Source organism: Cloeon dipterum, chromosome 3, assembly GCF_949628265.1.
Source record: "Cloeon dipterum chromosome 3, ieCloDipt1.1, whole genome shotgun sequence".
Lineage (NCBI taxonomy): Eukaryota > Metazoa > Arthropoda > Insecta > Ephemeroptera > Baetidae > Cloeon > Cloeon dipterum.
Genome location: NC_088788.1, coordinates 26,083,022 through 26,109,163, shown reverse-complemented (window position 1 = coordinate 26,109,163; position 26,142 = coordinate 26,083,022). Strand labels below are relative to the sequence as shown.

Below are 26,142 nucleotides of genomic sequence, written 5' to 3'. Positions count from 1 at the left end.
TTTTAAGTCGGAAATTAACCATGCTTGTAAGGTAATCGAAGTGCGCACACTGCGCTCCTTTTGTGGTTTGGAAATTGTGGAATTGTTCCCTCGCTTGCTGCGCAAGAAATCATTATAAACAATTATTTCAGCGTTTTAGTTGAAATACGTTCTAAGTCTGGTGGCTGCTTACTCAACTGTGTGCTTTCTAGCCAAATTAAATTATATAGTCACGCCTTTTGGAAAATGATATGCCCACATGTATGTACCATTTTCGATTACAATAAATATTTATTAAGGATAATACTAAATATTATTACATTTCATTTGAGTGAATAAAACCTCTGTAAAATATAAAATAGCCATACACACAATGGGCAAGGACCATGGGGCCTCAAACAAATTGATTTTGGCCTTTAAAATTTGAAATTTTATAAATGAACCAGCCCGTTGGTTCGCATTGTTAAGGCATTCTCAGGAGTGTCAAAGTAGTGGGAGATATTTGAGCAGTTCGGGGATCTAATACTGGCTGCCCAATGTTAGAGATGGCAAAATGTGGTTAGTTATAAGTGACTCAAAATGCTAAAATAGCTCAACGGGCTGGGAAGCGCCCAGGCGCCGACTTGCCACTTGATGGTTTTCGCACCTTTCCAACGGCTTTAGGGACAAATTTTTGGCGATTCAATAAAATCCCACAGTGAAGGGAGGCGAAAGATAGCCACATTGGGCCCAAGCTCCTCTACGGCCACTCGGGCCCCATGTTCCATGTTATCCGCTCGGCGGTGTTATTGGGACCTAGGGAGCTCATAGCCCACGGTAAATGCTGAGTAGAGGTTCAAGAAAAAAAAAAGAATTCGCATGGAAAGTATCTCAATGGAGAATATATTATCAGATTAAATTTTCTAATGGGATTACATTAAGCCAAAAAACCAAATCTAAAAAATGACAAATTTAAGTCGTGGCCTATATGTTTGCCTGAAGGAAGTCGACATTTTTGCTGCAGTTAATCGGGTGAACTTATTTTGAAGTTGTCATCCACGCTCTTTCAAGCCAGCTAATAAGAACGAATCACAAAAGAAATGTGTGCATAACATAATGTTTTTAACTATCCCGACTAGAGCAATCATTCGTGCAAGTAAACAAATTTATTATCAATTTATAAGGGTCAAATTAAAAATATGTACCCTTTTTAAATACGAAACTTCTCAAATCCTTTGCCACCTAAAAGCATCTATGACACTGACAAAACATTTAATATAATCACGCACATTTTGCAAGATTTAGGAACGGTTAATCGGATATACTAAAAGTGTGTATACGGGTTTCCACAAGTTAATATCGCAGCCTATGCACGAGCGAGAAGAAATCAATTTGTTCCCACTGATTAATTCGGTAAAAATATACGTCATTTTTGCTGATTAAAAATATATTTAAAATGAATATTTTATACCGAAATTTTCTTTTTAACCACAGTTAAAATTTAATTATATACTCTGGTTTCAAATTATCAAAAAGAATTGTTTTCAACGTTTGACCACTTGAAAATCACTGCTGTTAAATTTCTTTAAAAATAGGAGGAAATTTGACAAAAGGTTACGACTCAGAACATGGGTAGTAAAAAAATTGATAGTAATCGAAGAGAAAAATCCTCTCGCATGTTCTCTTACTGGACAAGAGCTTGTTTGGCCTGTCGGAACTTATCCACAGAACCTGCAAAGCAAAAAAATCCTCCATTGTGCTGGGTTCAAATTGTAGCCACCCTGGGGGTCAAATGGATTAAAAACTTTCTAAATTTAAGTAGGGAGACATTAACCGTAAAATCAAACCTAATGAAAAAATAGTAGCCGAATTTCCTAAAATGCACGCAAAATCCTCGGCGCATTTCGACGAGCCCCCGGCAACAAATTGGTAAAACCACCCGCGTAAGTGTAAAAAAGGATGTGCATTCAACTCAAAACATCAAAATCCTGAATTATACACGGATGTTACCACTATGCGTAGTTTTTCACATTCAAAAGCAAAACACACACTTATACACATCCGTAAAAGTTAACATTGAAGTAGCCATTTTCTTAGTTATCAGCGCACTTGCGGTAAAAGAGGGGCGACCGAGAATAAAGTATAAAAGGTTCTATCAACCGATGAAATTAATTCTCTTCATTGCATTGACCAAGTAAGACTTGGCCATACACTTCAGTCACCATGCAGATGTCCGCAGTCTTGTTCTTCAGCCTCCTCAGCCTGGCAACGAGTGCGCCTAGTGCGCCGACCCACTCGATTGTCTCCACGGCAGAGCTGAGCCTGGAAACTTTGTTCCATGACTATGATCCCATCAGGTGCAATAACAAGAGGGGCTACCCTGATCTTGAAGAAAACATCAGAAAGTACAGTGTGCAGCGCTACACCGAGCCATCGAGAGAATCCGTTACGGATATCACGTGCTGGATGAACAGCGAATTCAAGATTGAGTTCTTCAGCATCGAGGTTCACAACCCAGAAACAGTGGACGCCCTGCACATCGAAAGGCTAAACTCATTGGGGATGGTAAACTTTGAGGCAAAATCGTTGGCATCATTGTCATTGCCAACTACCGCAGCTGCGACCAATTTGAAACCACGAGGAGCACCTCGAGTTTCGCGATGAGGTTTATTGTAACGTATTTATTTATTAACTGTTGCCATTGCTCTTCATCCTGATCTTTTACATAATTTATTCACTGCTATTTTATTCGAAAAGTCGCATATCAACGCCTCGATCTTGATTTTTAATTTCAGCTTTTACTGTTTGTTTAATTAATTTAATTTTGCCTCGGATCTACTTAGAAAATGTTCAAATTTTCCTCTATTTTGTCGCGCAATTAAACAAAGAATAAAAACATACAAATAAGTGAACATTTTAGTTAGATAGTGTGTATGACATTCAAAACCTGTTTGCTGCTAGCTCAACTTGCATAATCTTTGGCCATTTTAAAAAATTTAAGCATTCCTGATAGTAAAAACTGATATTTATGTGCATATATTGTGTTTCATTTTCAAATGAATAAATAAATATTTGCTTCTGCATTGTAATAAAAAGATTTTTTACTTTGGCAACACCTGCAAATTTTCAATTTTCTCAAAAAGTTGACTCATGCAGTGAGTAAAACCCTTACTGGTTTGAAATAAACTTCAAATTTTAAACTTATGCCCTAAATTATTAGAGGATTTTAGTTAAATTTAAATTTTATAGAAATAAAAAGATTTATTTTGATAAACGATGCAAAGAGTTATTTTACTCACATTTTACTTCCATGTTTAACTGTTTTGACTGAAGTCACGGACAAGTGTCCGAATCGGCAAAATTACCTTACAGCAAATGGTGTGGTTTACAAAGTAAAAAAATTAAGGAAATTATTTGGAATTTTTCTGGACGACAGGAAACCTAATCATTTGATTGAGTAATTTTTTAAAGATAACAAAACGCATTCTGTTCACGTTAAAAAATGAGCTAAATAACACTAAACGTGTTTCACATTTTAATGTTCCTGAATTTAAAAATCACACAAGCACTCCCTTATAAATTTTTGCCTTAATTTTTTGTTGATTTGAGATAGAGCTGGCGAAAATCTCAAATTTAGAAACATTACCACGCTAATTGCAAGATTTAATTTGGGTGCAAAATCAAATGGATCGATTTTTCACTTAGTTTATTTTTTCATTGGAACAAAAGTGAACTGTTTTGCGAATGAAAATAAGGCTATATACTAGTTTGTGGCTATTCGTTTATCTTTTTAAGTAATTTCCCTAATTTCTCTCTATTAACCTGAATCGTACACTTTTTTATTTTACGTATTCAAGCTATCTTATGGGAATCATTGGGGAATTTCCCAGATACAGGAAGCACTTAAAGTCCTTGACTTTGCAGTAAGTCTTACAATTAGAAGTTGAAAGAAGGTAAGCGCATGAAAAATAGCTTAACGTTTTATCAAACTGAAGATTATCATTTTAAATCAGATAACGTTAAGCCAAAAAGACTAATACTCAATGACGACAAATTTAAGTATTGGTCTAGACTAGATTGGTGAAAATGGACTTTTTATTAGGGTACTATTAAAACCAGGTATAGGCTACGCTTTATACTATGGATATAAACCTAAGACAAAGGAAAATGTCTAAAGTTTTTTCAACTTTATATTAAGGAGAACTAAAGTCTTGATCCTCACTCAAAAAGATTCACTTTCTTGCAACTCTGAGCAAACCCTGAGTCAAAGGAAGCAGCATGCAGGCGTCCCAAGTCTTTATCCTATTCGGCCTTTTGGCCCTGCTGGCTATGAGCGATCTAAAGAAAGGACCCTTCGACCTTCTGAAGGGCTACACTACCATCGAATGCTCATCAATCGACACGGATCTCGAGGGAGACATAGTCAAATTCATCCAGAAAATCTACGGTTCCTCAAATGACGGAGACGTGCGCGTGTCTATTTCGTGCTGGACAAACGACAATGACGACGACGCTGCTGACTTCTTCAGCTTCCAAGTTAGGAAGAGTGGCCACCTAGAAATCGCGCACTTGGAACGGATTAGCAGCGCGGGTAAGTTCAAGTCCTACTCCAAGGATCACACAGAGGTGGTACCTGCGGGAAATATCAGAACAACCGGTCCAGCCCAAAAAGAGTAATTAAAACCAGCACTATACAAGTTCATTTTAATGCTTTTCGCAAACGAACTGTGAAATTTCGATCAAAACATAGTAATTCGGTTTTTCAAACTATTGTATTCTAAACGTTTCCGGCGTGGCCTCCTCCCGGTCATATTGCTGTTTTTTTTTTATTTTGAGGAAATTTTTGAATATAAAATTTTGGCAAATTTGTTGCGCTTGTAAGTTTTTATCTTATTGCGGACTCGTTCAACGGTGACCAATATCCCATATTTTGTGATATTTGTACATTAATGCATTATTTATTTTGATCACTATGTTACTATTATGTATATTTTTTACTTGCAATGTAATTTTGTAATAGTTTTCAAAACTATATTGAATGTTAATAATGTTATTTGACTTAAATAAAATCATAATTATGAAAATTTGTTTTTTTAGCCATTAACCTTTTGAAAATTCCCAATAGAATAGTAGAAGAGCGTGTAATACTATCTTTCTTTTTACAATTTTCAACTTTTTAGCCTTCCATTTCTTGTTGTTAACCTATGGGAGTAGCCATAGTAGAATAAATTTAATAATTAAATTCAACCCACATGATTTTTCATATTTACAATTTTAAATTAAAAAGGGGGTTCACATAAAAATATTTTAGAGGTTGGCTCGAGTTTTATTAAAAAGAAAGTATATTTAAAAATTTTCCACAGCAGCAAAGACTTAAAAGAATTGATTGTATAGGATTAGTGTCGCACGCATATATGCGTTTAATAAAAAATTCATTCATTTAAAATTTTTCCCTGCTCTATTTGAGGTTCCTTAAGCTTAATAATCTATAAATAATATAAGCAAGGCATATTTTTTACGCGATTCCGATTGAAGTAATCGCTCGTGGACGTCATCAAATTTATTTTCGCCTATAATTTTGCGCGTCGAATGCAAGGGCAAAGCGAAAGTGCTCCCTGGAGTGGAAAGCTTTGCCGAACTGGCCAGGGGAAAGGTCAGTAGAGCGTGAAGTCGGCGCGCGCGTGTGTATGCGTGTTTGCGACCTTTTTGCCCGACGCGCCTCTTTTGTGCATTAACCAACCATTTATTGCCCTGTGCAAATTACGATTGTGCAACATTTTACGGCCTCCCGTTCGCGACTTCAATTATTGCTGCGCGGCGTATTTTTATACAACACGTGACACACAAATCTATCGAAACCCACACACATTACAGTGCGCGCGGTCGGCTCGCGTGTGACTTTTATTGCTGCACCTGGGGATATATTTTTTCTCGCAAATTTCAAGTCTCTCGAGCTCAGCAGTAGTATTTTTTACTCACAAATAAAATTCATTTTGGAATTGAGTAAAAAGTGGAAACCCGATTTGATGAATAATATGAAAATGCAGACACCTTGTTATTTTTTCGAGGCTTAGTTAGGATAGATAGTTCGGAATTTGATCGCAAATCTGCAATGATTTATTTTTTACGATGAAGGGTAATATATAAGTTGGCTATAAATTTATTTTCCCTTAAGAGATTTCTAGACTTGAAATTGGAGTTTAATATGAATAAAGAAAAATAAACGAAGACAGTGATTTCTTGGTTTCATTTAAAGAATTCTTATCCTATTAGCAGGGATAAATTTGCAGGTGACTAAAATAGTCAATAATTGTCAATATGTGTGAGGTTTTGATAGTTGAAAAGGAACAAATCAGAAAACGAAAGAAGCGCTGCAATTTTCTTTACGCTCACTAAAATAAGTCACAGACATAAATTATTTTTAGTTTGGTGCTGCAAAATTAAATATTTGCAATGAGCAAAATGTCCTATTTGGCAACGAAATCATTGAAAAATTGGCTTTAATTAAAAAAATATTAAAAATATAACCTGAACGTTCTATCTACAAATTTCATAACTAGGACACCACTTACTTTCACGTTAACTGCACTGTTCTTTAAATACTTAAGAAATAACCCTTCCTGAATACTAAATTATTTCAAATTTAAAGAAACAAAATCTGAATTTCAATTTAAAAAAAACAAAACACATATATTTGCGTCGCACCAACTAAAAGAGGGACAAAATAAACAAAAGGACTACACATACCCTGACGAAGGCCTGTCCCGGGTTGACCTGGTAGACGCGTTTCTTGCGTCCCAGAAGGATATTGGGCACCCACATCGTCCTTTCGAAAACACAGTTCCAGAGTGAGGATGCGTCCTTGCCACCTACACCACTCGTCATTTACCGCAGCGATGCCGCACACAAAACTGCACCGATCCGACCGTCAGTCAGCAGCACAACTGTCAACAGCCAGCGAGAGCTAGTTGGCTGATAACGAAAATATGGTCCGACGACACAACAAGCAAAGCCGACGGAAGGCCCCAGCAGCGCCGCAGGTCCCCCTTCCCTTGATTTCTGCTCGCTCGCAGGTGATTTTCGAGAGTGACGTGTATCGCACCATTTTTCCCATTTCTCGCGCGTTGCATGCGGCCAGGCGCTGCGTGCCTGACGTGCCGAAAGGTCGCCGCCGCCGCCGCCGCTGCTGAATGCGTTGCGTGCACCTCGTCGCCGACAACGACGCCCCCGGCGGGCAACGCACCCGCCTCGCTTTCCTTTTTCCACTCAGCGTCTGCATCAAATATTCATCGCGCCGCGGGTGTATTTTCGCTCCATTGTCACACATTCCGCTCTGTTGATTTTACTGATTTTTTAAAGGACGGAGCTTTTTTGTGCGTTGAGGCTATACCTACCCTTTTCCCCAAAACGGAACACAAATTTGATTGACAGATTGCTGGGGAAAGTGAGTCTAAATTCTCCCAATACCGAGAGTCATATTTGGTTCTGAACTGTCTCTTTTATGTTTTGATGTTATATTCGTTCAAGTTAGTTAATATGGTTTATATTAACACACTTGTCTGCTGAATTATACCTCACCTTTTAATTACATTCAAACGTTAAGACACTTTAATCTGTTAGATGTGAATTTCCCAATTAGTAAAAATGGTGCAAAAATCTGGGGGAAACATTTGATCTATTGTCTGTAGCATTTAATTTACAATTGCAAACATGCTGCGATAATTTTTTAATAAGGTTTCTGTTTCATTTATAAAACTTAACTATCGTACTCTGTATCGATTTAATTGTTTTACTTGCTTTAAATACAAGTTACAAGCAATTCCAGAAGAAAAACTATCAAGGTAGTAAATATGTCTACCAAAATAGATAAGGTCTTGTCCGCTTGAAGTAAGCGCGATTACTAATTTATAGCTTGTTTTTTCAAACACGCATTTATTGCGAAAAACTCGTAAATAAGACCTTCGGTCGCTCATGTAAATAAGAAGGCATACTTCAATGCAAAAATTATATTGAAAGATAAGACCAGTAGCAGGATTAAATTGTCAAGGTTTTTTCTACCTGAGGTAGCTTATTTACACATGGCATACTTTTTTAACCTGTCTGAAGTCTGAAGATTGAATAAACATGGGTTTCCTTCGTAAGGGTACGACGAGCATCAGCCTAAAGGAACGGTATGACGTAAATTACTATTTAATATTGCTATTAAAATAAAACTTCTCAAAACTGACGCAAAGCTTTGCCAAAAAACACTGCCACTCATTTTCCCTGATTTTTCTGAAATATTCATCCTCTTAGTAATTTTTGCATTTATATATTGACGTTGAGACTATCATTCGTTTTACACTGTGCACTTTGGAATGGGATTCCTTGATCGGAAAATCCACCAAACGCTAAAATTAAACTGGTAAGGGTTATTCGACAATTTTGCACAGATCCGAAACAAAGTTATAATCACAGCTACCGGATTTAATTAGAACTTTCTCACCAGCCTTTCGTGAGCGTCTGTTTTAAACTAAAAATATTTGTATCTGCGAGTTCACTGAGAGCGTGAGCATTATTAATTAATTGTGTGTGTTTCTTGAGGCGCAGGAGACGCGCGAAAGCGAAAAGCTCTGGAGTTGCGTGTGCGCTTGCTTCGGGACAATTTGTCGTGCTTGTATTGCCGCTGGCCATTCCATCGCCAAGACTGCGTGTACACAATTTACGTTGCCTTCTTGTTATGACAAGCTGATGCGCCGTTGATGATAAAGTTATTGTCGCTTTGCCTTTGTCGTTCGAGAGCGGCACGCGAACGCCGCTCCGCAGTTCCGCTTTTTGCACAGCAAGTATTGCCACGAAATGAGCTTTCGCCGACTGCGGCTGCGGCACACGAATACCAGCCTGCTAGAGATTTACCCTTGCGGAATGCCATTCTGGACATCACAGCCATTGTGTCTGCATAATGACAGCAAGTCTCGCGGAAACAACGCATGCATGCTCCCGAGACAATATTTTGAGTTTTTACTACCCATTTCAAAACAATGGGATGATTCTAATGTCAGATTTCTTTAACAATAAAAAATATTGTTTATTTTTAACGAGAATTCCGGCCGTTTTCGTATACATGTTACATTACTGGTTAAAGGTGAAACGTATTACAGTATTGATTCAGAAATCGATTTGTTGTCTGTTTCTCGGCTTCGGCCAAAGAAATTTCAAATTCATGAAAATTAAGCTTGTCAATAATTAGATTAAAAATTAAATTCAATCTTGACTTTTCTTTTTAAGCAACAAAATATTCATGAATCGACGAATTTTTAATATGATTAAAATGAATCAAATTGGAGCAGAAATATACCATTTTATTCGTGTAAAATAATTTTCAATCTAAATGCGGATGCGCTAACGGAAAATAATAGAGTGAGTTGGCTATTTTATTTTAGTGTCTCTAGTTTAAAATATAGAGACAGGGATAAAATATTTTAAACTTAAGTCGAAAAATTTGGTACATAATTTTTTCACTTCATACTGCTTTAAAAGGAGAAGCAGCTAACTGTAGTTCCAAATTGAAACCAAGATTCTATTATCTGAAAACCACACTTAAAATTACGATTTTTTAACTATTACAAAAAGATTTTTAAAGCGAAACCACGACCGCATCCAGGTTTACTTTCAAAATTTAAATAATGAACATAAATTCTGCTTAATATTTTAATTTTACTTTTAAATTCAATAAAAGTATATATCTTTTTATATTAAATATATTGAATTGATAATAATGCATAGGAAATCCTCTATATAGGTCTAAATATTTTATACATAATAAGGATATTTTAGGAAATTTGTTTGAGACAGAGAGCGTGCGAGCACAATTATCCCTTCTTTACTGAATTTTAAAATTTATGCATTTTTACTATACGAATAAAGCCAGAGGACTCCATTTTTATTAATATTTAAAACTTCATTCACACCCAAAACTTAGTTCAACTTTCGAGCTGAGAGAATTCTAAAGAAAATGCTACTACTATTTAGAATTGGAACAAATTCGCCGCAAGAATAGTGCACTTCAACCCATAAATAAGGTTTTTCTAAAATGTGTGTGTTGACATTGGTCGGGACGTTGAAAACAGATAAGCTTTAAGAGAATGAAGGTGTCGCAAAATTCCTCGCCTTTCATCCTTTTTTATCTCGTCGTGTTTATTTACTCCCAACATTACGCTGACTCAATTTGTGTTTTGGCCTTTGTTGGCGCACCTCTCTGTCAATGTTGCGAAACACATTAAGAGGAGAGAGAATGGCAGTAACAAACTTACCTTGGCGGAGTTTTCCTGCTTGACTCGGACGTCCAAAGAGCCAGATAATATCGCGTACCAATTGCATCCTTTGTCTCCTTGCCGGAAAACTACAGGAACAAAGAGAGAAATTGGTGAGTTTTGTTTGCTCTCAAGCAGAACCGACGAAGGGGGAAGCAAGGAGGGTCGTCGCTCACCCCGAGAGATGAGATTTCTCATCCTCATCACATTCTCTGTCGCGCACTCAAAAGAGCAGACACGCAAGGCGAAGGTGGTGAGTGTGTGTGTATGCCTGCTATTGCGCTTTACATCGTGCTGGTATGAAAAATTCAGCTCTTCAGAGACGCATTCTCGGGTAACATGTGCTTCGCATGGTGGGTTTATTAAAAAAGAGATAACGACTCGAAAATTTTTCCGAAAGGTGGCCTTTCCTCGTTATGCTCAAACAAAACTTCCAGCAGGGACATAAAGGAAATTTGAACCGGCAACAGATGATGATCAGAAAAATAATTCCGCTCCCTAGTCACTCTGCTCTTTGAGCGTTGAGTTTCTCCCAAATATGCAAGGAATAAAAGAAGAATCGAGCCAGAACAGATGGATTTCTGCGAAAGCTAGTTCTTCAAATTGGACTCCTGCGTGCTCCCTTTTTCTCGAGTTTCAAATTAGCGTTTATATGCAAATAATTTGTTGTATGTAAGCTGCTTCCAAGTAAGCGTCTTGAAGATGAATTAAGTTGGTTGTCAAGGGCCGAGCGCGCGTCTTGAGAGCTAGAAAACTAAATTCAAATGTGTACACGGTCGTTTCTCAAGAGAGCGGCTTTGTTTCTTGCTATTTAAAAAGACGAACTTGGATCCACGGGGAAATTTGAGTTTATTTACGGCTGCAGGCTCCCACATTTCTCTGGAAATGAGAATGATGTGAGAATTCAAGAACCACAGCCAAATCAAGGGGAGTGTGTATGTCCCACAGTTAATGGAGTTCTGTTAATATGAACCCCAGTGGCCATCCACGTTGCCACCACGAAACCTCGTCCGTGGATTTTACGTGGATGAATTCCACGAACCTATTTTGCCATTTTTTCTAGTGCACTCGTTTGGAAATACTTTCCCTTTCGATATTTGACCATTTTTGAGCAGATTTAGTTTGAATTTTTGGGGTTTTAGGGCAAAATTAACGTCCGTGGAACTCACGTGGATGATCCCCAATTTCCCAAATTGAGTTTTTGAAGCTCTTTTTGTGCCTAAATTATCGGTAAATGAATTAAGTGCTCCTCTAAAGCTATTTCATTTAATTTTTTCTTAATTTTTTTGTAAATTTTACTTCGTGGAAGGGTCTCCGTGGATGCTCCGTGGATGTTCCGCGGACGATCCACGGAACTCCGTGGATGCTCCGTGGAACTTACGTAGATGATCCCCAATTTCACCAGTCATGTTTTTCATTACTCTTTTGTGTCTAAATTATCAGTAAATGAATTTTAAGTGCTCATCCAAAACTAGTTTAGTTGATTTTTTTAAATTTTGTAAAATTCCCCATCGTGGAAAATTTTTCGTGGATGCTCCGTGGAACTCACGTGGATGATCCCCAATTTCCCTAAATCGTGTTTTTAAATCACTTTTTGTGTCTAAAAATTATCGGTAAATGAATTAAGTGCTCCTCCAAAGCTAGATTATTTAATTTTTTATTATTTTTTAAAATTTTACTCCGTGGAAAAGTCTTCGTGGATGCTCCGTGGAACTCACGTGGATGATCCCCAATTTCCCAAAAGCATGTGTTTATAATCAATATATGTGTCTGAATAATAATCGGTAAATGAATTAAGTGCCTCTCCAAAACTATTTTATTTGATTTTTCTTTAAAATTTTGTGTAATTTCACTTCGTGGAAAGGTCTCCGTGGATGCTCCGTGGATGATCCGCGAATGATCCACGGAACTCTCTTAACGCAAAAATGAAAAATAGCATGTATTTGAAGCAAATTGTTCAGTTCATGAGCTGCCCCTTTTCGCTTTTTTAAATTCATTGGTCATGTCATTCTTGTTTAAATTTCTAAATTTTGGAAATTGGTTAAGTGTCCGTGGAGTTTTCGTGGATGAATCCCCGGACACTTAAAACATTTTTGGTTCGTTGGTATTTCCTATAGGTACGTTAAATTGTTAGTATTATTTAATAAACCATCATCAAAGTTAATTGCTAGCTCAGAAAACTCAATATTTCCAAATATATTCCGAAATCTATACTCGCCACCTCGCCAGAATAGCCGCAGCCGTGTTTCAAACTTTTGAAAAGCGCGCGCACTCTTACTGGCCGCAGCAAGCCAATGAGCGCTGCCGCTTGCCTGTTGCTGTTTGTTGACAGACGACCGCGAGCGCGCGGACCGCGGACGCGCGAGCCGAGCGCAACGAAAAAGCCGTTGGACGACGCCGCCGCGTAATTAATGTCAGTTTTCGGCCACAATTTCGCCACTAAGTCGACCAGCAATGTTCTTAAGTCGGTGATTGCAGTGAAATCCGAATCCTGTCCTGTTCAACCCTCCCAGCAAAGATGCCGCAAATCAAAGGTAAGGACTTGGAATTATTTATTTGTTACGTCATGTTCTCGCCGCTGTTTTAAAGTTCAACTACATAAATATAGTTAATTCAGTTGGTTTTAAGCCAATTTGTTCCGTTGTAATTAATTATCTGGCCGTGTTTTTTGCAGACCTGTGCCAGAGGCTGACTTTTTGTGTGACAACAATTCAACTCGAGCAAGCTGTGTCCTGAAACTTTGCGATCCCCACACACTATGTAATGTAATTATTGAAAGGATGTCTGGTTTGCAGCTGAAGTGCAAGATCAATACAAGCTAACAGGTACACCGACACCAAAATTATCATTTTACATATATTTACAATCATCCTTTCTATGTCTGTGTCTGTAGGCTTGTATACTCTGGCTGCGGCAGATCAGGCCGACGATGTCAAGACACGGTCATGGATGGGAAGAGCTTCCAGCACGATGGATTCCAGCCTGCACTGAACTTATGCTGCATTTTCCAGGTAATCAGTTAAATTTTTTGCGCAATAATGAACATGAATACTAACAATTTTAATTTATTTTTCAGTCTTAAATCTGCTGGTGCTATTTATGACTCGGATGGAATCGACGCGACTTCGGAGCTCAAAGACGAATAGCTTACATAATTATGTGACAGGACTTCTGATTGCTGGACCACAACTTTGACGAAGATTGAGTGGTTCATGTGTAATTTTGTTTTTAAGTGAGGCTATTTTTTAGCTAAATTGTTATATTTTATGTATAGAGAATTCATTTTAAGGCTAATAGCTATTGCATACACATACCTGTGTTCACTGTAATGTTGATATTAAAATTAAATTAAATTCCAAACATTATTTTAGTGAATACAGGTATGTGTGCAATAAATTTATGTTGAAGCTGACATTCATTCATTGAATTTTCTTTGCCAGAAACGTTTAGGCAGCTGGAAATTTTAAATTAAATATTTTTGATAGTCATTATAGGATTTAAATTTGCCATTTGTGTAAGCCTTCAGTGTTCGAAGTCGGCGTAGCCGTATATACTTCCAATTTAAATTCCCATTGACTTAAGTCAAGGATTTAATCATGCTATTTTATGGGTTTTAAATAATTTATTTTGATTCTGAGAACCTAAATCAGTTCAGCCAATCTCCGTAGAAACATGGAAATAATATTTTTATCAAATCTGACGTTTCGAAGGGGATTTGCTAGACTGACTTTTGCTTTTAGTACATCAAATCAAATCAATTAAAGGGTTTTGAATGCAGAGCGGTAAGATCGTGTGTCTTTATTTTCTCAATCTTATTTTCTCAATTAAAAGAAACAGCTGGCACCATTTTTCGGGAGCATTATTACACTAAGGGGTTTTCGAAGCGTGTGAATGTTAAAATTTTTAAGCGTTCTTAATTAATTTTCTTGTTTCTCATAACTTTATTGACACTACTGTAAATTGATAAAAATTCTCTGTATTGATCTATTGTTACTGTACATGTATTGTGTCATCTTTTTGTAATCAAAATTGTATAATAATAAATAAATAAAAAAATTTAAAATACAAATAAATGAATTTTATTTGCGATATTATTACCCAGAAAAATGAAACAATATCCACGAAAAATCCCCAGCGATTCCACGTAGCCGTTCCACGGGGAATCTCCATAGATCATCCCCGTGGAATCTTCATAGACTATCCCCGTGGAATCTTCATAGATCATCCACGTGGATACCACGTATTTCGGGCGGACAATTTCTACGGGGAATCCACGTGGACCATCCACGTGGTTTCCACGTGGGATCCGTGGATCATCCACGTAGGATCCCCGTGGAGTCCACGTGGAATGGCCACTGGGGGAATGAAGTGCTACTGGTTTTGATTCTGGCCATTTCAGCAACCCATTTTAATAATGAGTTTTATTTCAAACTTTTCTTTCGGGATTCGTTTTTATTGTTTTTACTTGCAGAACTCTGGTTTAAAAACAATGCTAATTAATTACCTGCGAATGGGGCACACAGCTACAAGACTGAGTCTGCTTGTTGTGGCCCAAAATTACTGGCTAATTTATCTTTATGTGCCTACGTTGAGGTATGAATTAAACAAATAACCGTGTTTTAATGTACAGAAACCAGAAACTCCTTGAAAAGGGAGAATTTAATCTAATTTTACTTGACATCATGTTTGGCTTCCCTTGATATTTTTGGACTGGTATACAGAATGTAGTTTAGAAAAAACTCAGAAACCGCACATTGATGATTTCAACGTCCACTAATGCAATTAATTTGCTGAGATATTTTAAATCTCGGAAAGCAGTTATTGAACTTAAGGTTCATGAGATGTCATGGGACCAGTAAAAAATCACCGTTTAACAGATCTTGTTGAAAGGGTTATTTGTGCTTAATACCGCATTTCTGAACAAATACTAGTATCACAAAATTTCAGTTTTGATGAGAGTTTTGCTGAGTTGAGAGTTCATCAGCCTCCGACAGATACCACTTTACCTGTTTCACAAAATGAGCTTCAGCAAGTGAATTTAAATCTGGAGCTCACGAACCTGCAGACCTGTTACCAGGCACCAACGACAATAATCTGCACTCAGGCACGGAGAGAATGGGGAGGAATACAATTATTAATGAGCTGAAAGCTTCTGTACGAACGCTCAAATGCTGCTTGTAGATTGCAAAGGGCGGTATTTCATTATGAACGATACCCACTCGGCCCTGCTCCTTTCGATAAATATAAAAAGTATGTGTGTGCTTTGTGTAGGCTGTTTGCCCAACAATAAGCCGCTGCAGGGAGGCTCACTCACGAGCAACCGTCTCAAAGGATAAAACGCACTCTCCGCCCGCGTCCAGAGTTCCACGTGTGTGCGTGTGCCAGTGCCAGTGTGTGCATATGGACCGAGCAAATCAATAATCCAGCTGGAGCTCTCCTTCAAATAGGACGTGAGTAACAAATGCACCCAGCTAACAAGGAAAGTTCTCGTGTACTCGACTGAGTGGGCAGCGGAATAGAATGACGGGTCAATTACGAATTGCGACTCCTCAATATAATTGAGAATTGTAACACGCGCGCTATTGTGTTTGTCAGGAAGGGAGATAACGTGTTGGCAAACAACAAGGCTCCAGGGTGAAGCCGGAACGGGCCCAAACTTGGTATTTTCACTTCAGCTTTCACTCACATGCGCCTGACACAGGCAGGGAAACTGTACCGCAAAGCAGAAGCATTTAGCGGGTAGCATAATGCATGCAATTCAATTCTTTCACGATCCAATATTTATACCAATCGTATTGAGAGGCGTTTTTGTGCGTTTAAATGCTATTAAAAATAAGATCGTAGAAAGCTGAAACTGAATAGTTACATGTGAGGGTTTCATTGCCTGAATATTAGTAGTTAACTTGTTTTATTTTATTTGAACGCTTTTTAATCGTGAAAGACTTCTAAAACCATGCTAAGTTTGGCTTTTTAAAACTTTTTGCAATTCCACGAAAGCGATCAAAGAGTAAACTTTTCATATTGGTGGAAAACTTTTCACTGACTTAATTATCATTTTAATTTGTTGCATAATTTTATATTTTAAAGAGTAAGAATAAACATGAATATATATTATGTCTGAATTACATAGAATTCAGCCTTTTATTAGCTGGAAATTAAACCATATGAAAATTAAAACCATCTAAATAGGTGTAAATTACTTTAATAACCAAAATGAAAACAGTTAAGAGCGTTTTTCAACAAGGTACATTTCTTTCATGAGCGTAAAAAACTGTTTTGGCTAAAAAATCTGATCAAAAATAATTTTCGTAATTTTGTGACATAAAACTTCCACTAAAAACTAAACCGTCTTTATGTGAAGTAGACACTTGCACTTTCCCATGGATTAATAGCCGATTTAGATGATTTCAGACAGTTTCGGTAGTTTAAGACGGTTTTTTAACGATTTTATGGGTGAAAGGCATGGAAAGGTTCAATGATTCATGCTCATTTGATGGACTCTAATGATCACGTTAAATGTGAGTGTAATTCTACTCACGGACTGGAAAAGGAAATAAATTTTATAATATGGCTATTAATTGTGCAATATTTATTTTTTCTTTACAGTTATAGAACGTGAAACAATTGTGTGGACTATTGCTACCCATAGAGAAATTATCAAAATATATGTGTCATGACTTGAAACACACTCATGCATTGATATTGCAGCGTTGGACAGTACGGCTTGCGATTAGTTTGCGGCTTTTGAACCAATTTTTTGCAAGGTTTTTTGGTGAATTCTTAGCATAGGCATATTTTGTACAATTTGATGATAAGAGTGTATTTGATAACAACTGATTCACACGTCAAGGGCGCAACGCCAGTGCAACACGTGCAAGAAACACCTGTGAACGAGGCGAACGGTCCAACGGAGCGGGCCAAGCGCGCGCCGAGATTATCTAATATGTGCCGCTCGCATTCACGGGAGTAATTAAGCGTGGCGCGGCCGGAGATATTCAATTATGAAAATGCGATTTCAGCGTGTGCACACTATAAGCAAACGGTGTCTTCGCAAACTCGCACGCTGCGCTCAACTTAATTAGGACGAGCGTTTATTGTGCGGCGCTAATTTGATTGCGAAAGGGTTTTCCGCGTTTTGTGCCGCCTGACAGCCTATTCAAGCGGGCAAAACGTGACGAGCTCCGTTGCAGACGCGAAAAATGGCGCGCCCACAAGTGTGGCTGTGGCTGGAGTCTCAGGAGACGTAACACTAACAATAATTCTCAGCGATGAAGAGCTTCATCTACACTGATTTTGTTTTAAATTTGATAAAATGGGTTTCAAGTTCCTAAAACATAGGTTTGTTTCATTCCAAAACGCATTATTTTTTAGAGCAATTTGCTTCATAGATTTTTTTAAATATTTTTAGCCAAATTTATTCAGATTTAAAAATTATTTTAAATTCCATCCAAAAGAAATTTTACTAATAAAAATTATCACGATTTTAGCGCTTTGTTTGCGTGTATGTATACAATAGGAGGCATCCCGGTAAGGTGTTAAAATTTCCATATTTTTTTAAATCATCCTTTTTGAATAAAAAATTGGTTCCGGTCATGCTTTAATCATAACTCATAGCTGTGTTATGCGTGAGAACCCAATTAATCATTGAATGAAGATTAGCATTAAATGTAAAATACAATTCGAAACAGCAATAGAATTACATGCCACCTCTCCATTTCTTGAACCTTGAACTCAACTGAGTCGAGAAATCCTATTAAATCCCTGATCCCAGGAACGACGACGTCTCTAGATGTTTGCGATTCCTTCTTCAGTGGCACGAGCGAAGAGCGAACATCCCTTCCCTTGCGTTACTTATTACTTTAGAAACTGGAATTCCTTTTTTTTACTTCTTCACGTGTGCGAGCGGAGAATGCAAATGGCAAACTTCTTCAAGCACGCTCTTGAGTTACTTTATTTCAGCCCGAGAATAGCATTCTGATTGCGTTGGAGAATTTTACTCGCCAGAGCAATAACGCGCGTCGTCATCTCCTGCTCATATAGAGAGCGTGAGTTTCCTCCCTATTAGAACTCCTGCTGCCTCTAATACAGATTTACTTTCGATCGGGTCACTCGTACCAGTCGAGGAAAAGAAAACCACCCTATTTCTGGCGGTCCCTTCTTATCTGTTAAGACGGAATTTGGAGTTCCTTATTCACTCGCTCGGCTGGCTCTCGCAGCGTTTTCAGCGGATATATTTGGAGCTTTTTATCAGTTTGAAGAAAGCAGGAAATTAAGACGGATCTTTTTAAACATCTCTATTTTCGCCGTGAGGATTAGAGCAGGATAATGAATTTTGCATCTAAAAGCCAGCATATATCTGATGCAAAAGACGATCTCATTTGTAGGCGTGAGAATTGTATCCAGTTTTATTTGCACGCACAAGGTAAAATTTTTAATTCTTTTTTTCCAGAACAGCAATTGCGTTTCAATGAAATTAAAGTTGGATTTTTGGAAGTTTCTAAATAAAAAAAACTTTTAAAAGAACATGTTAAAAGAACGCTTTGATTTTTTTGCTCTTTTTATCCCTGTCGTCGGAGCGGGAAGGGCGCGCACTGCACTAGCACGGATGCTGAAACCCGGGTCCCAATAACACCGCGAACGGATAACATGGGCGCACCAGGCCGCACAGGGACCCAGCCCACTCATTGCCTCCGCACCGAGGACTTTTTTTGAAACGCTAGACATTCGTCCCGTGAAGCCAAATCACGCATGCTGGAAAGGTGCAAGTAGCGAATCGGCGCCGGTGCGCCTCCCAGCCCGTTGAGCAATTTGAGCATTTCGAGTCACTAAACTAAACACTTTTTGCCATCTCTGAAATTATTTGGGTAGCCAGTTTTAGATCTCCGAACTGCTCAAATAGCTCCCATTGCTTTGACACTCCTGAGAATGCCTTAACAATGCGAGTCAACGGACTGGTTAATTTTTTTATTGAAATTACGATTTGGGATTATTCAATTTCAAACCCCCTCCGACCATAATAATTACTGAAAAGGAGTGAACAAATATTTTTACTGTTAAAAACTGTATTACGATTTATTTTAAAATTTTGCTTATATCTTGACGATTAAATCGTTTTTAAAGTAGTAAAAGAGTTTTTTACTAATTGGCTCAATATAAGTCAAAAGCTTCTTAGGTTCAAAGTTGTTGCCTTGCAATACCTTTTATCGATTTTTTTTCGAAAAATTATAAATACTATAAGAAACAGTTAATACTGAAATTATCATTCATTTTTAAGTAGTCCTGCAAAATAAAATGCATCAGCAAATCTGTCTGAAGAGTGACATTTGTTATCAACTTGTTGGATTTAGAAGCTGTTACCGTCAACAAAGTGCCCTTTTCTATAGCGTTTTCAAATTGGCAGCAGGCAAGCTCAATCGCAAAGACTACTTAAGGAGAAGAAGCTAAAAAAGAAAACTCACGAGTGACTCCTTTCTCGAGGTCCTCGTAGTAGACGCAGGCGGCAAGCTGTTGGAGGACATTGTTGGGCAAGCGGGCGAGTATGTCGAGCGCCCGCATTTTGCTGGTGATCGCCTCAATGTCGCGGGCCGTCCTGTCCTGCGGCCTGAAAGCACAAGCAAAGAAAAACCGCAGTTTGAGTCGAGAGCCTCTTGCTTAAGTGACACGCTGATAGATCGCTGAACTCTATCGACGTTTTCCGATTTAACAAGTCGTGCGTTTTGTGTGTGTGTGTGTGTGTGTGTGTGTGTGTGTGTGTGTGTTCGTCGCTTCTTGCATGCAAAGTGTCGTTTTGGGAAGGGGGGGGGGGGGGCAATTTAGATCGAAATCGCTCGAATAGTATTTCTTCTAATGACCCTCCAGACTATTGTGTGTATATCGTGACAGTCGGCGGTTGACGTAAATTGAATTCTTTGTTTCGGATTCAGAATGAACTGAGCAATCAAGTAAATTTTGTTTGGAAAAGTTGTAAAGCCAATTAAGAGTGTCAAAAAATTCCTCGTTTGATAGTTATCTGGATTGACCATTGTATAAAATTTACAAATATTTAAAAATTGGACTATTTATCACTTTTGTTCTATCAGATATGAGTAGAAAGCAGTTCTGTTAGAAAAAAAGGATCAAGATTAGGAATTATTAAGGTATCAACAGTAAAATAATAGCTTTCACCTCAATTTTTAACAATTTCTTTGATTTTTCTATTGATTCATATTTTTATCTCTATAGACTTTAGTTTTCATATTATTAAGGTAGATAATATGCATCTCTCTCGGCTCAGCAGTTTTCCTTTAGGCCCTTCTTGAAAATTTAATGAGAAAAAGGCGGGGCTTTAAATCTTTGATCCAATAATTTGATATTAAAAACGGCTCTAGCTCTCTTTCTCTTATTTAATCTGAATCTTTTGTACTTCCACAATGCTGTTGTAGGAGAGAGCGCCACCTTTCGGCAGCCACCATACTGTGATATTGTATGGCATCTCCGCGGTGGTTCAATCTGCGCTTGCCGAGACACACGATGAGGCGTAACTGAGCCTTTAATTAATGGGCCGCGAGCATCGCTTGGAGTGGTGGGCGGCGATGCAGCGTTCATTACATCTCATTTAGCGTGAATGATGCGGCTGCCACGGACACGTTAAATAATAAGCTCATTATTTTGACAAGCCGGCGTCGCGCTCGTACATGCAAAAGCAGCCGCGGCGAATGATGAGTGCGCGAAAAATCAATAAGCACGCGCGAGAGCTCATTACGGATTCCACTGCGGGGCGCAGCGGCTGTGTCTTGTTTTGACACACTAATTCACACAACTTTTTTTCTGCCTTGCCGATGCAGTCCAAGGTGTGCAGTCCGCGGTCGAAAATCATCAATTTTGCACGAGTCGGCGAATGAAAGGCAATGGAAAGTCGGGGGGGTTTCACCCTCGAGAGCTGGGCGTTGAAATGAAACGCGTGTTTGGCTGGGCGTGCCGATTGACCTCTCAGAACTGAGTGAAGTCTGCTGCCTTTTTGCTACACTCCGCTTCAACTGTTTTTTCAAACGCCACTCTACTGGAAACTGCCAATCAAAGAATGTACCAAGGGAGTTTCCCGGCAGAAGCACTGGGCGCACGCCATCCCTTTAACTCAATAAAATTTCATCTATGACTGACAACAGTCAAAGTAACATAACATTTTATAGCTGACGAGAGCTAGTTGAGCGATTCTGGAATCGAGATGTGAAGCAACACACCGCAGAGGGAAAACTTTGAAAGGAAAAAAATACACACTTTGTTGATGGAAGCCCACGCCTCTCTTTTCACCACTACCAGGAAACTTGGCGAATAATCTGCTCTAACCTTTACTTAAGCACGCAGGGCATGTTTCTTTCTCTGAAATTCATTCAGCATGCGACCCGAGGAATGAAATGCAAACAGTGCCTAGCTCGCCATTCAGAGATGGATTAACGTTGTTGTTTTTCTTGCAGTTCCAATTTACCAATATTTTTTCAGCAGAGCAGTGTTTATTGCTTTTGTCGACACTGCTCTGCGAATAAACGTGCTGCTTGGTGTAGTTTAATTCTTGACGAGAAAGGGTAGCAGGAGAAATAACAAAGGCAGGAAAAGACCCTCTTTGAAGTTGTCAAATTACATTAAAAAAACTCGACGACAAGCATTAAGGGTACAATTTTTTTCGGGCTGGAAAGTTGCTCTCCCGAAAACTTTGTTTTGCACGCTGTTAGGTCATTGTAAGGGGAAGACAAAGTGACCTAACCCGAATTGGATTTTTATGAAATGGCTAATGACACAAATAATGGCCACCAAAACGTTTGATGTGTTGTGCCAGGGGTAACAAAAAATGTGGGTTACTGGGAGAAAATAATTTCCTGCTCGCTCAAAGGGAAAGAATTTCGCCTGGACGACTGCCAAGTATGAAAGCAGTCGTGGCTTTCTTTGAAATGAGAAATGCTTTAATGGAAATGAGAGCAGTTCAAAGCGAATTCAAATATAAATATATCTATGAAGCATTTTATGAGCTGAAATTCGGTAAATTTTTTGGTGTTTCTTCAAACACCGTAGCTGTGATCAAATAACATAATATGAAAATATACCAAACTGGCGTAGTAACTATCAATTATTCATGCTTTTAAGCCGTCGTCAGTTTTTGTTGTGCATTTTAATGAACAACAAATCATGGCAAGTGACTCAATGAACAACTACAATGAAACTCTATGCTTTATGCTTTTTCCTAGTTAATAATAACCATGCTGCAACCTTCTTTTAGTTGGACTGTAAAGACTATCTTGTAACTTTGCAATTCAAATTATACAGCTCATTTCAAAAGCACGTTCTCTTTGAATACACCTTGTTTTCATTAAATAAATTATAATGGTATGATCATGATGAAATATTATTCCTGACGTCATTTGCAAATATATATATTTTCCTGCATTTCTCACCGAAGCAGAACATTAAATTTTTTGCTTTGCAGTGTTCTAGATTGCAACACACCAAAAGCCTGAGTGTTAAATATTCAATTATTGTTCTCACTCATTGTCATTGCATTAAATTAAAAAATTCAAGCCGCATGCCAAGATTTTTTGTAAATTAAAGTTTTTTTGATGGGTAAGAAAACAACAGCTTCAAATAATTTTTGACCGCAAAGCACGTGGCTCCGCAGGCAATCTGATCGGCGAGTGCCGCAGCGCGACGATAAAATCAAACACACACGCGGCGGCGACGATAACCCAAAATGCTCGTTTCCCAAATCTAGAGAAGACAAAGCCGCATAGGCGGCGGGCGGTACGTCGGCCTACCTCTTGTCGACGCTGGTGATCCAGTCCTGCATGGCGGTCATGCAGCAGCAGCAGCAGCCATTCTCGGCCTCGTGTCAGCTACTGCGGGTAGCGTGCTGCTAGCGGCCAGGTGAGCCAGCTAGTCGATATCTCCCTGTACTCTATTTATAAATTATCCGCGCAGGTCCTTACGCGGCTGCCTCCTCGGCTTCGGCTGGCTGGTAGGCTGCGTGTGTTTGCTTATGCTGCTGGCGCGCGCGTGTGCTACGCCAGCGCCGCTCCGCCGGTGTATGTGTACGCTCCCCCTGCCCGCCTGCCTGCCCCCGCCCACCCCCGCAAGCCTCCGTGCGACTAACAGGTCACTACTCGTGTCAGCAGTACTCCCCCTCCCTCAGCCGCCCTTCTCGCACGAGTTTTGGCTCCAGCGGTGGCGGCAGTCAGGACGGGGATTGAACGCCTGCGAAATTCGGATGCAGGCAACCTGTGGGACACATCTGCTCAACTGGCTGCAGCTCTATCTCGCTCTCCACCGTCGCTCTCCACTACAATAGCCTTTCAATGGGGGTGCGGGGGTGGGGGTTGGACTTGCAGGAACACTTGTTGGGGACTCACTCAGAGAGCGGCTGATTGCGGCTTTTGTGGTGCTCCTCCTACAAACTAGATTGGAAAAAGGAGCAAATTTTTGCAGCAGCTGTTCGAATGAACAGCTTTTCATTTGATTGTGAGAGGGATCGAGCGATCTCTTTTGTGGAATTCCGCACGAGCGTGAAGGGTGGGGAATGTTTCCAGCTTACTGCACTTCTCGAGAGTTTGTCCTGCTGTTGGGATTTTACGCTGATCTCGACGAGTTTGATGTGTGTTTGGCACTTGAGAGAAATAGAGGGATAAGAAAAGTGAAGAGTCAGTCGTCTTCGGTTTACGTCGTCAGTTTTGAGTGGGGATTTTTCACTCCATCCATACACTGACTTCATTTCCCATTATTTCCTTTTATTGATATAGCAGTACAAATCATCTATACATGAGATCTCTATAGGATTTGATCATTTGCACCAAAAGAGGAAAACTTTATTATAATAATGGTTTTAAAGACGCCAACACAAACTGAGAGAAAAATTCCTTAGTTGCAAAGATGGAATTTTTCTATTTAATGTTGTTCAATTGATTCTGTCAATGATCTCCTTGCATGATTTTTAAAATTCCCCCCACTCCCCTAACCGTGTGAGGAAATAGATTAATTCCACTTCCATCAAAGGTATTTTTTCTTCATTTGTTTTAAAAGCACTCTATCAATCTCCAGTGATCACAATTGACCGTCCCACAATTTCCAGCGTGAAAGGGTTAAATTGAAATATTATATAGCATCAATTTACCAAGGGCTTATAACTTAAAATACAGGCCAAGAAAAATGTTATCTTTCTGCATGAATGAAACAATTTGATCTGAAAAATTATCATATAAACATTTTTTACATATTTTGTTGATTCTCTTATCCAAATAAATTTCATCTTTCCTAGTTTTTTTTAAGATTCGGCCTTTTTTTAGCATTTTAAGAGTATAAAATATTTTGCGTATTTTACATCACCAAACGTACCATTTTGATACTGTATGACTCACCGCTATAAAAATACCGTTAGTAAAGTAATATAATTAACGCATCCAAGTATAAACAATTTTCTCTCCTTTTTCCTACTTAAGAATTAAACCCAAGACTGAAAGCGAATCTTTCTAGTACCACATTAGCATTATTTTAAGTGCGGAGGATGCACCATAATCTGCTTTTTTTACGACGGCTATTCCCGCGTGCGGGCTCAGCATAGAGGGTTGCACTTTATGTGCCCCATTTCCAGGGTTGGAATTAATGCTCATCCTCTGTTGAGCAGGGTTGCAAAAACTGACACTTCTTGCATAAGAAGATGAGCAATCCATTTATAGTGTTTTTAAAAGCGTGAATTAATTTCATTTATTTTTTGAGATTAAAAATTTTAATAAAGACATTATGCTCAACAATGTAATAAAGAAAAAGCATATTTTTCTAGTTTGAGGTTTTTGACATAATAATTTATGAAATTTCAAACACGTTTTGACAAATGCTTCAATAAATGTCTCTCTAGATTTTCAATTCAAATCTATGGTGACATACTCGGCCTGATGATTATCCACGCTCTGCTGTGTTGGAATCAAGAAGAGTAAGTTTTAGATTTGTGTATCATTTTACTTCTTTAGATATTTCAATCTTATAAAATGTAAACTACTTTATAATTTGATATGGGGGATCTACATGTATTGAATAAGCAGAAATGATAGCTCATGGTGTGCTATGACTTATGACATTATTTGCGTTCTATCAAACACTAAAAATATATGGTCACTTCCAACGCACCTGATAATTAGAACGTCAAATTTTTGTATATCAGTATAACTGACATTAATTTTTAAAAAATAATCTTTTTATTTATTTTTTTTATTTTTTAAAAGTGTATATTTTCATGAATAGGACACCTGTTCATAATGAACGAAACGATGACTATAAATGTTAGATTCAGATATTCTTTTATTTTGTTAAGCCAAATAATTTTGTGGCGAGGTGCATCGAAAATTATTACATATCCAAGGAATGACTCTAAGAGAAGCTTGAAAAATATGTGCTAATCTTGAAACTGTATAATAATTTCAGTGTTATCGCTTACAGTATGCGTTAAATAAGATTTTATACTTCAATGGGGGATAGGGGGTGCTATATAGTTGAAGTCGGAACATGTCGAGAAAAATAAAATCTCCATTTTCAACCAACGAGGACAAGTCCGATTATTTAATTACAAGAAATTTAAAGCTTTTAACTGCAACGTTTTTAACTGTCCAGGATGGCCGACGTATTATTATATTATATATTATTGTATAATATATAAATTTTCATAAATTACATTATAATATTATTATTATTGCGTACATCCAGCTACGTTATTTTTAACGAAGCTACGCCAACAGGTTTACATATCAAAATGATGCGCGTTTACGAATTAGAATAAAATAAAATACGAAATAATGCACGCATTGAATTTTGTTCATCCTCCCACCTTTGCAAGTACCTTGCTATGGCTATAGTACTCATGCTAGCGGTAGATGGTGCGTGC

At 38.3% G+C, this 26,142-nt stretch overlaps 1 protein-coding gene and 1 long non-coding RNA gene across 3 annotated transcripts in view; one reads left to right on the top strand and one right to left on the bottom strand.

Annotated features, from left to right (window-relative positions):
* Epac (Exchange protein directly activated by cAMP) overlaps nt 1-23,264 on the bottom strand; it is a 53,328-nt gene extending 30,064 nt beyond the window's left edge. Inside the window, exons 1-3 of one of the 2 annotated variants that reach the window (XM_065483696.1) lie at nt 23,033-23,264; nt 19,709-19,851; nt 10,251-10,339 (exon numbers count right to left, since the gene is read on the bottom strand). In XM_065483696.1, the coding sequence (XP_065339768.1) occupies nt 10,251-10,339; nt 19,709-19,851; nt 23,033-23,073 (273 nt within the window). In that variant the 5' untranslated portion in view covers nt 23,074-23,264. Of the gene's footprint in view, nt 1-6,705; nt 6,916-10,250; nt 10,340-19,708; nt 19,852-23,032 lie in introns of those variants that run through there. The other variant, XM_065483697.1, reaches the window with a different exon arrangement.
* LOC135939865 (uncharacterized) lies at nt 12,615-14,306 on the top strand. Its single transcript, XR_010574788.1, has 4 exons — nt 12,615-12,784; nt 12,925-13,075; nt 13,144-13,261; nt 13,327-14,306. It is a non-coding gene; the product is annotated as an uncharacterized LOC135939865 (long non-coding RNA).
* Nucleotides 23,265-26,142: the final 2,878 nt, after the last annotated feature.